The sequence below is a fragment of the Lactuca sativa genome, chromosome 8 (genome assembly GCF_002870075.4).
Source record: "Lactuca sativa cultivar Salinas chromosome 8, Lsat_Salinas_v11, whole genome shotgun sequence".
Classification (NCBI taxonomy): domain Eukaryota; kingdom Viridiplantae; phylum Streptophyta; class Magnoliopsida; order Asterales; family Asteraceae; genus Lactuca; species Lactuca sativa.
The window spans coordinates 109,317,467-109,329,681 of record NC_056630.2 but is presented as its reverse complement, the minus strand read 5'-3'; the positions used below and the strand labels follow the sequence as shown (position 1 = coordinate 109,329,681).

The 12,215-nt window shown below is 33.4% G+C and overlaps 2 protein-coding genes and 1 long non-coding RNA gene across 3 annotated transcripts; 1 reads left to right on the top strand and 2 right to left on the bottom strand.

Moving 5' to 3' along the window:
• Positions 1-1,633: 1,633 nt before the first annotated feature.
• On the top strand, positions 1,634-5,910 carry LOC111893180 (3-ketoacyl-CoA synthase 10). Its single transcript, XM_023889249.2, has 5 exons — positions 1,634-1,942; positions 2,313-2,675; positions 2,759-2,863; positions 3,815-4,327; positions 4,431-5,910. The coding sequence occupies exons 1-5, from the start codon at positions 1,634-1,636 to the stop codon at positions 5,715-5,717; spliced, it is 2,577 nt and encodes an 858-aa protein (XP_023745017.1). The 3' UTR covers positions 5,718-5,910.
• A 788-nt stretch (positions 5,911-6,698) lies between these two features.
• LOC111893197 (uncharacterized) lies at positions 6,699-8,773 on the bottom strand. Its single transcript, XM_023889265.3, has 2 exons — positions 7,793-8,773; positions 6,699-7,063 (listed from the first exon to the last, which is right to left on the bottom strand). The coding sequence occupies exons 1-2, from the start codon at positions 8,467-8,469 to the stop codon at positions 7,015-7,017; spliced, it is 726 nt and encodes a 241-aa protein (XP_023745033.1). The 5' UTR covers positions 8,470-8,773; the 3' UTR covers positions 6,699-7,014.
• Positions 8,774-9,943: 1,170 nt separating this feature from the next.
• On the bottom strand, positions 9,944-11,731 carry LOC122195677 (uncharacterized). Its single transcript, XR_006186199.2, has 2 exons — positions 11,533-11,731; positions 9,944-11,219 (listed from the first exon to the last, which is right to left on the bottom strand). It is a non-coding gene; the product is annotated as an uncharacterized LOC122195677 (long non-coding RNA).
• Positions 11,732-12,215: the final 484 nt, after the last annotated feature.

Sequence of the window (12,215 nt, the reverse complement as noted above, 5' to 3'; positions counted from 1 at the left end):
GAAATTTTGTTTGGGTATTCAAATTGAGCACACCAAAAATGGAGTTTATGTACATCAATCCAGTTATCTAGAAAATGTTCTTAATAGGTTTTATATAGATAACTCACATCCATTGAGTGACCCAATGGTGGTAAGGCACTTAGATGCCACAAAAGGACCAATTTCGTCCTTGTGAAAAACATGAAAAACTTCTTTGTCCCGAAGTACCATATCTTAGTGCTACTGGTGCAATAATTTATCTTGCTAATAATACAAGACCTGATATATCTTTTTCTGTATACTTATTAGCAAGATATAGTTCTTACCCAAAAAGAAGACACTGGAATGGAGTCAAACAAATTCTTCGATATCTTCTAGGAACAATCGATATGAGCTTATACTATTCAAACATCAAATGCGGAGTTAATTTATTATACAGATACTGGATATTTATCTTATTCATACAAAGCTCGATCCTAAACAAATTATTTATTCACTTATGGAGGTACGCCAATTTCTTGATGTTCTATTAAACAAACTTTAGTTGTTGCTTCTTCTAAACATGTAGAGATTATAGCAATTTATGAGGCAAGTCATAAATGTATTTGGTTAAGAAATTTAACACATCACATTCGTGAGAATTGTGGTCTAACTTCTAACAGTGACGTTTCAACCATACTATATGAAGATAATGTAGCTTGTATAGCCCAATTTAAGGAAAGATTTATCAAAGGAGATAAAACCAAGCATATATCACCAAAGTTCTTTTTTCACTCATGATCTTCAAAAAGAGCATGGCATCAACATCCAGAAAATTCAATCAAGTAACAACTTGGCCGATTTGTTCACTAAAGTGCTTCCTACATCCAAATTTGAAAAGATGGTATGAAACATTGACATGTGGCACTTTAAGGAAATCAAGTGATGTGATGATCAGGGAGAGTTGTAAACATATTGTAGTCTTTTCCTTAGTAATGTTTTTCCCATTGGGTTTCTTAGCAAGGTTTTTAACAAAGCAATTCTTCCTAATATCTATTATTAATTATGTACTCTTTTTTCCTTAGTAAAAGGTTTTTTCCCATGAGATTTTACTAATTAAGGTTTTAACGAGGTATCATACAATCGTCATTCAAAGGGGAGTGTTATGAATTATTATTTAGTGAATAACTATTGGGTTCCTCATATTCCACCATCACACAATTGCCTCATTAATAACATTGATAAGAAAACCCAGTGGGAAAAACATAACTTAGAAAAAGAGTACAATATGTCTCCAAGATCTATTATTAATTATGTGCTCTTTTTCCTTAATAAATGATTTTTCCCGTGAGGTTTTACCTATTAAGGTTTTAACGAGACATGATATAATCGTCATTCAAAGAGGAGCGTTATGGAATATTAGTTTGTGAATAGCTATTGAATTCCCTGTGAGATTTTACCTATGTATTATTTTTTGTATGTAGTAAAAGAGATTACATATCAATAATTGTCAATGTTACTATCATTTTGAAGTTATTGTCGTGATCTTCTTAATATGATAAAAGAGGCTTGTGAGAAATAGATTTATGAAGGTGTTTCTCTCCCAAATAGAGGGCCCATTTTATCTCACTTAGTTTATGAGGATGATGTCACTTTTGTCGGTGATTGGTTGGAGATGAAATTTGTTAATCCCAATCGTCTTTTGAGATGTTTTTATACTGCTTCAGGGTTGAAGGTGAATCTCAACAAAAGCAAAGTGTTTGGGATCGGTGTACAGGAGATTGAGGTTAGTAGATTGGCTAACATTCTTTGTTGTGAGCCCGGTAAATTCCCTTTTACTTATCTTGGGCTCCCGATAGGAGCCAATATGAAACTTGCCAAACACTGGAGACCAGTTGTGGATAAATTTAAAAATAAATTATCGAATTGGAAGGCGAATAATCTCTCGTTTGGGGGAAGGCTTACCCTTGTTAAATCTGTTTTGGTTAGTCTTCCGTTATTTTATTTCTCTCTTTTCAAGGTGCCGAAAAAAATAATTGACAATTTGGAAAGTATTAGAAGAAAGTTTTATGGGGGGAAAAGAAAATAAAAGGAAGATAAATTGGGTAGCATGGAACACTTTGACTAAACCGAAAAGAAAAGGAGGTCTTGGTATTGGAAGTCTCCGTTCATTGAATTTGAATCTTTTAATCAAGTGGTGGTGGCAATTTAAATATGAAGTGAATAGTCTTTGGACGAATTGTATTAAAGCTTGGCATAATGTCTCTTGTATTGATGGCAAGCCATTAGCCAAAGCTAGTCTCCCGGGAGTGTGGCTTGTTATTTCCAAGCTAAATGAAGATATGAAACATTAGGGAATTAACTTGGAAGACTTGTTTGTAAGGCGTCTTAGAGCGGGAAATAGAACCTACTTTTGGAAGGACAAATGGTGTGACGGTGTAGTGTTGAAAGATGTTTTTCCAGAACTTTATCGCATTGAAGTGCAGAAAAATTGCATGGTCAATAATAGAATTCAAAACAAAGGTCTAGATGGAATTCATGGGCAGTGGTCAGGAAATCTAAGGAGAGGAAGGGAGGCAACACGTTTATCATATTTAAACAAAAAAGTTGTTGGTATGGTGTTGACATGCATAGATGATTCGTGGGTTTGGAAAGGTAACGAGACCGGTGGTTTTACAGTTCAAAATTTGCGGAACTTGATGGCTACTGCGGAAGAGGTCTCAAACACGTTTCCTTTTCATTGGGAGGGTTGGGCTCCTCTAAAAGTGAATTGTTTTGTTTGGTGTTTATGTTTAAATAGGATCCTATTAGAGGTGTGACTTTGCCATCGTGTCTTTGCCCGCTCTGTGGTATTGAACAGGAAGATGTCGAACATTTGTTTTTTAAGTGTAGTTTTGCAAAAAAGGTTTGGATCTGGTTCTGTAACTGGTCGATGTTATTGAAATCTGCTCCTATGAATGTTTCTGACATGTTGTGGGTGGTAAAGACATTAGTGTTGAATAAGAAAAGGAAGAGATTGCTATGGGCCCTCATATATTCGGTTTTATGGAGCATATGGAAGACTAGAAACGCTTTAATTTTCAAAAGTTTCAGGAGCAACCCAATGAAGACAACCGATGATATCCAATTAATCTCTTTCAATTGGTTGAAATATAGAGGGATGTTTAGTTTTTTAAATTGGTTTGAGGGATATAATTCTCATGTTTCTCTTGTTTGTATGTTGTAACTTGTCTAGCGTCTCGTTAGTTTCGTTTTAATGTGATTCCGCTGTTCAAAAAAAAAAACATAACTCTACGACTATCATTTTTATTCTACAATATACTTAATTATACAAAGGTTTAATAAAACACTTATTGTTAAATACAACTCTAGGACTATCATTTTTGTTCTACAATATACTTAAATATACCAAGGTTTAATAAAACATTTATTTTTAAAAAAGATTTAATTTTTCTTATTAAAAAATTCAATGACTATTGATTTTTTTTATATATTGAACACCGATAACACCAACACCACATTCCATTATAACTATGTTCAATTTTTTGAATAACAACAAGATATATAACTCTTTCGTTAATTTTTCACTTTATATTTAGTTCTTTCGTTAAAACTATCCATTATATATATAAAAGGCTTTTATATTTTGTTTGTTTCTCATGAAGTGGCAACTTCAGAGCCATACATCAAATCACACAACTCAAACCTAAGATAGCAAATGCATGTTGGTCTGTAACAACAACTACCGGTTTCAATAGCTATATAGGGAAACAACACGAACACCGATTTAATTTAATGCACTTTCGAATCTTCCAACTACATTCCCTCTGGTTAATTCGTAGCCGTTGAGAGTTAATTCCCTCCCAACTTCAATTCGGCCATTAAATACACACACCCATCCGTTAATTCTCTCCATACTCGAACGTCTTACGTAGTCCATTTGCAGATCATGGCACCCACCGGAGAACAACACCTTCTGTCCACAGAAATCGTCAACCGGGGAATTGAATCGTCCGGCCCCGATGCTGGTTCCATGTCTTTCTCTGTCAGGGTTCGCCGTCGGCTACCGGACTTTCTCCACTCTGTGAAGCTCAAGTACGTGAAGCTTGGCTACCATTACCTAATCAACCACGGGATTTACTTGGCTACTGTGCCGGTGCTGGCCCTGGTGTTTGGTGCGGAGGTCGGTCGCTTCATCAGGGAAGAGATGTGGCGGAAGCTATGGGACACCACCGCCGGCTACGATCTTGTTTCTCTACTTCTTTTTGTTGCTGTCTTTACCTTCACCCTAAGTTACTATTTCTTGTTCAGCCCTCGATCCATCTATCTAGTAGATTTTGCATGCTTTAAACCCGATGATGATCTCAAGGTTGGAAAACCGGTTTAATTTATATTAATCTTGTTTTCTTGTAATGATCGGAACAAAATAGATCAACTGACAATTGTGATATATCGATTCTCTTGAACTTCAGGTGACGAAGGACGAATTTATTGAATTAGCAAGAAAGTCGGGAAAATTTGATGAAGAGAGCCTCGAATTTCAAAAGAAGATACTTGAATCTTCGGGGATCGGAGACGAAACGTACGTCCCAAAGGCAATATGCTCGCCGGAAAAGATCTCCACCATGAAAGATGGAAGAGCAGAGGCGTCCCTGGTGATATTTGGAGCTCTAGACGAACTTTTTGAGAAAACCGGGATCCAACCAAAGGACGTCGGAGTACTTGTTGTAAACTGCAGCATTTTCAACCCAACGCCGTCTCTGTCGGCGATGATTATCAATCATTACAAGATGAGGGGAAACACTTTGAGTTTCAACTTGGGTGGCATGGGTTGCAGCGCCGGGATTATTGCGGTGGATTTGGCAACTGACATGCTTCAGGCGAACACGAATAACGTTGCGGTGGTGGTGAGCACGGAGATAGTATCGTATAACTGGTACCCAGGTCGTGATCGGTCTATGCTCATCCCTAACTGCTTCTTCAGAATGGGTTGCTCCGCCCTGATGCTCTCCAATCGCCGCGGTGACTACCGCCGAGCCAAGTACAGGCTTGAACACATCGTTCGAACGCACAAAGGTGGTAATGATTCAAGCTTCCGGAGCGTATATCAAGAAGAAGACGAACAACGATTCAAAGGGTTGAAAATCAGCAAAGATATCGTCGAGATAGGCGGCGACGCCATTAAAACCAACATCACCACCTTAGGTCCATTAGTCCTCCCAGTCTCCGAGCAACTCCTCTTCTTTTCCACACTCATCAAGAGGTACCTTTCCGGCACCACCAAAGACAAAGAAGGCGTCACCACCGCGAGTAACTCTTCTCAGCTATTTCCACCGCCTTCCTCCTCCTCCTCCGCCACCACCACCAAGCCATACATTCCCGACTACAAGCTAGCATTCGAACACTTCTGCATCCACGTCACCAGCAAGACGGTGTTGAATGAGCTGCAACGCAACCTGGGGCTGAGCGACAACAACATGGAGCCATCTCGAGCCACCCTCCACCGGTTCGGGAACACCTCCTCCAGTAGCATCTGGTATGAGTTGGCTTATCTGGAGGCGAAGGGAAGAGTGAAACGGGGCGACCGGGTCTGGCAACTGGCATTCGGGTCGGGTTTCAAATGCAACAGTGCTGTTTGGAAATCGGTTCGTGACATGAAAAAGCCGTCTGCCAACAACCCTTGGCTTGATTGCATTGACAGGTATCCTGGGGAGGTTCTTTCTCAGTCTAACCAAGTTCACCCCCTCAATTTTAGTTGAATTACACTTGTGTACCTTATAAATGTAAGTGGTTTAAGCTCTGAATTTGCAAAAGAAAAAGGAAAATAATAAGAGTCTGTAGTGAACAATCTGTTAGGTTGGTCATAGTATTGTTGTGTTTTGTTTCATTTGATTGTTGATCACTTATCATAGCCTTCCGTTATATCATATCACAAAGAAAGTATTATGTGTATTTGAAGACAGGAAATATGTATGTTGTAGTTACAAAAAGGTATCGAGAAAAATAGAATAATTGAGACCATCATAAAAAAAAATCTTTGAGATCATCTATTTCATACAACACATGACAATATAATGTTAGTTGTATCACATAAACTTACGATTCTCTATATAGTATTATCTTAATGTAATCTTATTATAGTATTATCTTACTGTAATCTTATTGTATTTACTAACAGATGATATTATTTTAATATAATCATTCTCTTTTTTAAGACATGATATTATGCCTTTTTTAACAACAAATTAATCTACTCTTAAATTATCTCCAACAAGACTTGAACTCATGACCTCTCAATTGAAAGAGTTGATCTTTACCTCTAGAATTTAGGCCAAAGGGCATTTGGTGACATGATATTATGTTATTGTATTCTTTCTATTTGATAGAAGATGTTATCTTACCGCAATCTTATATGTCAGACTAAGAATATCATATGCTTAGATATAATTTTTTTTTTTTGGTCATTTGACAGGAAAAATATAATAATAAGATAACATCATTTATCACACAAAAAGAATAACTAAGATTTTAATACAATAAAATTATGTCTTTTTTGTTCAAAAAAATATATCTCTGGCATTATCGTTAAAGAACCTAAAATGTATCATCTTTTTTTGTTCAAAAAAAATGCCTCACATTATCGTTAATAAGCCTAATATGTTGCCAATTTCTTAAAATTTTCTATAAACAATTACCTGTTTTTTTTTTTTTGTCTTTTTCTAGTTTAAAAATAATAATAATAATAATAATAATAAAACCATGACTTTATTATTAATAAGCCCAGAATTATTTAGGGACTTTGATGAAGATTTCTCACATATATATTATACATAATACATCTATGTTCAATAGCAACTTTAGTACATAGAAAAAAAGAATTACATCTTATCTGAAGTCTAACACACTTGTGTTCAAAGACACGACGATTCGAATCTAGAAAGACCAAAAATGTTCAAACCACAGACATACACACAAAAAATAAAATCAGAAACATCCAATACAAAATAGCCATATGATATTTAGATTGATTAACCAAAAAAACAATCAAATCTCTTTTCAGGCTAGCCACTCCCCATCCATCCCTTCAATTTCACCTATGTCCATGCTGCATTTTGATAAATGTCACTCACATATTAGCTAATCAAAAATAACTTAACAATCCATAAACAAGATTATGTAAATCCATTCTTTTTAACTTATTTTAATTGTATGCTTATATATATATATATATATATATATATATATATATATATATATATATATATATATATATATATATATACACACACACTCTTTTAACCAACAATTTACAGGCCAAAGTGTAGGACCTGTCACAGAATCTGAAAATGAGACAAACACAATTAAAAAAACATTGTGGTGAGTGGGGACCTGTTTGGTCTCATATGCAATTATGGCTACTCTTTTTGTCAAAACAGTAAAAAAAAACATCTTTATTGGTAAGTAAAGGGTAAAATGAAAGAAATAACAACAAACTTCCATTGATTTGTTTATTACCATCCATTTTCATTTTTCCTTATTAGCGCATTGTACTTTGAAAAATCTACCCAGTTATACCAATGTCATCAGAAAGTACATAAAATTTTTTCACAGTTTCACTGCTATCAATGCGTAGTTTTTTTAAAGTTATAAAAAAAATATTGAAGTATAATGCCTTATTATAGCATCTTTCTTTCATTTCTCCTTATTACAACATTGTAGTTTGAAAAACCTACCAATGTCATCTTATACTTGGGTAGTTTTTATAAAGTATAATGTTCTTATAAGAAAAAAAAAAGTCGATTAATGGATATAAAATCAAGAATGAGAATCTCACCAAGGCAAAGTGGGATCTGGAGAGTATTGATCAGAAAATTGGTGATCATAAAATTGTTGTAAACAGGAGCTCTCATTTGCATTAATCAACCATGGTGGGAATTCCATGACTTGGTCAAAAGGATGATACTCATCATCATTATCATCATCACCATCATCATCATAAGCTGGGCTCATGTTCACCGAGACTCCACCACAAGAGCTAATCGCCGCCACTTCCTTGGCGGCAGTTGAGGAGGTCAACGGGGAGGAGGAAGCAGATGATGAAGAGTAAACCGCCATTGGTGTCTTCAAGTTACTAAAATCTTGAAAATTGAGATTCAATCCCAAGGTTTGTGTAGGGAGTACAAAATTGAGGTTTTCTTGATGCAGTGGTGGAGGAATTGGTGGAGGAAAAGGTAAGCCTGAATAAGACCATAAATAACTGTTGGCGGTAGTGGTGGTGGTGGTGGCCGGAAACAGCCTAGAATTTGATTCGGGTGGTGGGTGTTGTTGAAGGACATAATTACCCTCTTGTTGCTTCATAGAAGCTCTATGGAACTTAAGAGCAGTAGCAATCTCTCTTCTAGCTTCAGCCATATTCAAAAGCCTATCTTTATAGGGTTTGTTGGTTTGAAGCCTCCTCCTAACTTGTTTCTTGGATTGTTGAGTATTATTATCAACTTTTTCTATTTCCATTGATACCCCTCAATTCTTCAAACACTCTTTTCTTCAAATGTTATGGTTTTCTTTTCTGATAGCAAAACACAGGTTTTCTTGGATATAAATACCTGGCCTTCAGTCTAGTTTTTTATTATATCTCTCTATATTATTTTTTTTTAAATATTTATGGATTTTTGTTGCCCCTTCTAGGTTGTTTCCTTTCCAATTGTATTTACAACTACTGACACAATCTTTTTCTTGTGCCACCATTATTGGAATCATGATCCAAAAATGGTATGTCATATAACCACTATATTTATCCTATTCCACTTGATATATATATATATATATATATATATATATATATATATATATATATATATATATATATATATATATATATATATATATATATATATATATATATATATATATATATATATAGGGTGAGGTTCAATAGAGAACCATAATTAACCAAGGAACCAATCTTTTTTTCAACTTTTAGAACTTATTTTTTATCAAAAAAAAAACTAAAAATACATAAATTCATAACTTTTTATCCTTTTTCCAATGATATAAAATTCGATTTTTTTTTCTTACCTCAAATTCACAATGTGAATCTTTGAAAATTCACAACGTGAATCCGAAAAATATTTTTCACATTCACAATGTTAATATATGAATTTAGATATTTTTAGATGTTTTTTTGATAAAGAATAAGCTCTAGAAATTGAAAAAAAGATTTGGTTTTTTGAAGAACCAATAATTATGGTTCTCTATTGAACTTTTCCATATATATATATATATATATATATATATATATATATATATATATATATATATATATATATATATATATATATATATATATATATATATATATATATATATATATACCCCTCATCATTCATCAACTTTTTAAAATCCTATCCCTTAGGATACTCATGCCAGAAAACAATACCAAAAATAAAGGGCATCAGCAAAAAATGATTATTTAATTGTACATTCGAAAGGAATTCTAGCAAATAAACTAAAAGATGCAGCTTATATAAGCAAAATAAAAGCATATTTTAGTTATACATGTACTATCAATAATAGGCATAATAACAAAAAAAAATCTAGTATAAATTTAAAGAAGAATTGTTCACATTCATATCTTTCATGGTATTAGAAGATGTGATAATATGATATGCATTCGTTTAAGTGAATCTAGGCCAAATAATACTACTTTGGGTGACAGGGCATTTTGGTCATTAAGTTGTTTAAAAGGGTAATAATAATAATAATATTTCTTTGTCTGCAAGCTTGTGTAATGGGACCAACCTCAAAAACATTCAGAAGTAGGCAATGGGAATTGATGGGAGAATTTCGTTTCTTGTTGTAAGGTAAGCTTCTTTCTGTATGTGTATGTATTGTATGCATGTGCATGTGCATGTGCATGCATAGTATATTTATATATTTACATATGTGATTATATATATATGTAGATGTAGATGTATATGCATAAAAATAGGAAATGGATAAAATCAATTATTGAAAATTGACCAATAACATTAATGTGTAGTGCAAAAACAGAGCACCTGGACCTTTTTCTGAGGAAAGATAACACCACTAGCCTGATAGAATCAGAATTTCACCATACTATTTTACTCATTTCCTTCAGGTTTACTATTCATTGATGTTATTTCTCACAATAATTATTCAAAAACTGTTAAATCCGAGTATGGAAGATGCATGGCTTCCTACAACTTTAGCAGTCTTCTGTCTGTTAACAATGGTAAAAACAGCCATCATATTCTACTGAGTTTTCACATCAAAAGTTATGATGAACCATATAATTAAACTGTAGCATAGATTGTTGATTAAGGTTTACGAGTTGAGACTAACATACACGATATAATTTTGGTTTATATTTTGAAGATCAACAAAAATGATTTTCTTGATGTGCTTTACTTGTAGTAGAATTAACGTATTAGATCCAGTGAAATTTAAAATCATAAACATAAACAGTTGGTGTGCACTGAAATGGAGGCTGCAATCATATGATACATACACATATTTAAAATTTATTTTAAAAAATTGAGGAATCTAAGAGGTATGGGACTATATTCCAAATGAAACACATATTTTTTTGTACTAGAATGAATTATTTTCTAGAATGGCAGCTGAATAATGCATAGAGAGTAAAAGAAAAACAACTTAATGTTATAAGATCATATACACATGTGAGCATGATAAACTGGACAGAAATCGAGATACGAAACCCATATAACCAGAATCTAAAATGATTCAAACAATACAACATATAACTCATCATATCATAATCAATAATAAAACAGATTCTGAGAGAGAGAGAGAGAGAGAGAGAGAGAGAGAGAGAGAGAGAGAGAGAGAGAGGCCTGCTAAATGCTAAGGAGTCCACTGATTGTTTAGATAAGCATCAAATTGGACAAGGCATTGGCTACTTTCTGATAGAGAAAACCCAATTCCACCAATCAGAAATCGCCATGATGTTTCTCTTAAAGAAGAAAGGGTGGCTTCCAAAATTTCTCTCTCTCTCTCTCTCTCTCATCTTTTAGATTCCATTCACACAGAGTAAAAAAAAAACTGAAGATCCAAAGTTGAAATTTATGAGTCACACCAACTCAAGTTGCAAAAAAAAACAGTGGGGAAGTGAAGGAGTGTCGTCGATTCGCCCATTGGATTTGGATTGCTCTTCTGATCAGAACAGCTGCCCTTCCTTCCTTTCTCTCTCTAACTTTTATTTCCCCTCTGCCTCAGGTTTTCTGCTTTGCAGGATTAAATGGGTTCATATCTCAAACTTAAAATAATAACAAAATATATATAAACACTGTAATCAAATTAAAGCAATTTAACTTTATGAAAGAACTAGAATTGAAACAACATTTATGAAGCGATTTAACTTTAAATTTGAAAACTAAGTAAACTAATCTAATTTATTAATAATAATTAACTTTTATAAAATTGTAAAAAAATAATCGGAATAGAACATTCTCAAGAAACAATATTCATTATGGAGCACCCGAATGGTAGGTATAGTTAAAATCCAGAATCTAACATCATATATTCTGGACTTACATATTCAATTTAGGAGTACGGTAGTCAAAACCGTATATATAGAACTGACATTCTGGATACGATCTTCGTATTTCGGACATTCTGGATACAATCTTCGTATTTCGAACATTCCAGATTACGTTCCAGTACTTTTCGGAATCACTTTTAATAGGTAATGTAGACTTATTACTCTCTAAGTTGTGATATTATCAGATTTTAAGGTACTTCTATAGTCATAATGGCTAAAAGTAAAATAACTACAAAAATTATCACATTCCATCGCTGTTTCTGGAACCATTATAAGCATACCGGAATACAAAAAAATTGTTTGTAAATTAAAATGCAAGTAAATTAAACATTAGAACTTAGTTTGTTGAATCCATGACATTAAAGACTTAAAAATCTTTGAAATTTTGGTAGCAGCAAGTTCGGAATATCACAATGTCCAGATTCAATTTTGATGTCTCTAACACCATATATATATATATATATATATATATATATATATATATATATATATATATATATATATATATATATATATATATAAAAAAGTGGGTTCAATTGAAAAAATAAAAAAGATTGAGAATGGGGGAATCATTCTCAGCCACTAATTTAATCTAAGCATAAAAAGACATAGTGGCAAACTTGTAAATATGATATAATAGCCTTCAATCACAAATACATAAGTGAGAATTAGATAA

Excerpts from the sequence above, each read along its gene's own strand:
- LOC111893180 (XM_023889249.2), top strand. The coding sequence starts at position 1,634 with ATGAAATTTGTTAATCCCAATCGTCTTTTGAGATGTTTTTATACTGCT. Across the intron at positions 2,864-3,814 it reads AGTGTAGTTTTGCAAAAAAG|TTCCCTCCCAACTTCAATTC; the intron begins GTTTGGATCTGG and ends GTTGAGAGTTAA. Across the intron at positions 4,328-4,430 it reads AACCCGATGATGATCTCAAG|GTGACGAAGGACGAATTTAT; the intron begins GTTGGAAAACCG and ends CTTGAACTTCAG.
- LOC111893197 (XM_023889265.3), bottom strand. The coding sequence starts at position 8,469 with ATGGAAATAGAAAAAGTTGATAATAATACTCAACAATCCAAGAAACAA. Across the intron at positions 7,064-7,792 it reads CCAGATCCCACTTTGCCTTG|CATGGACATAGGTGAAATTG; the intron begins GTGAGATTCTCA and ends ATCAAAATGCAG.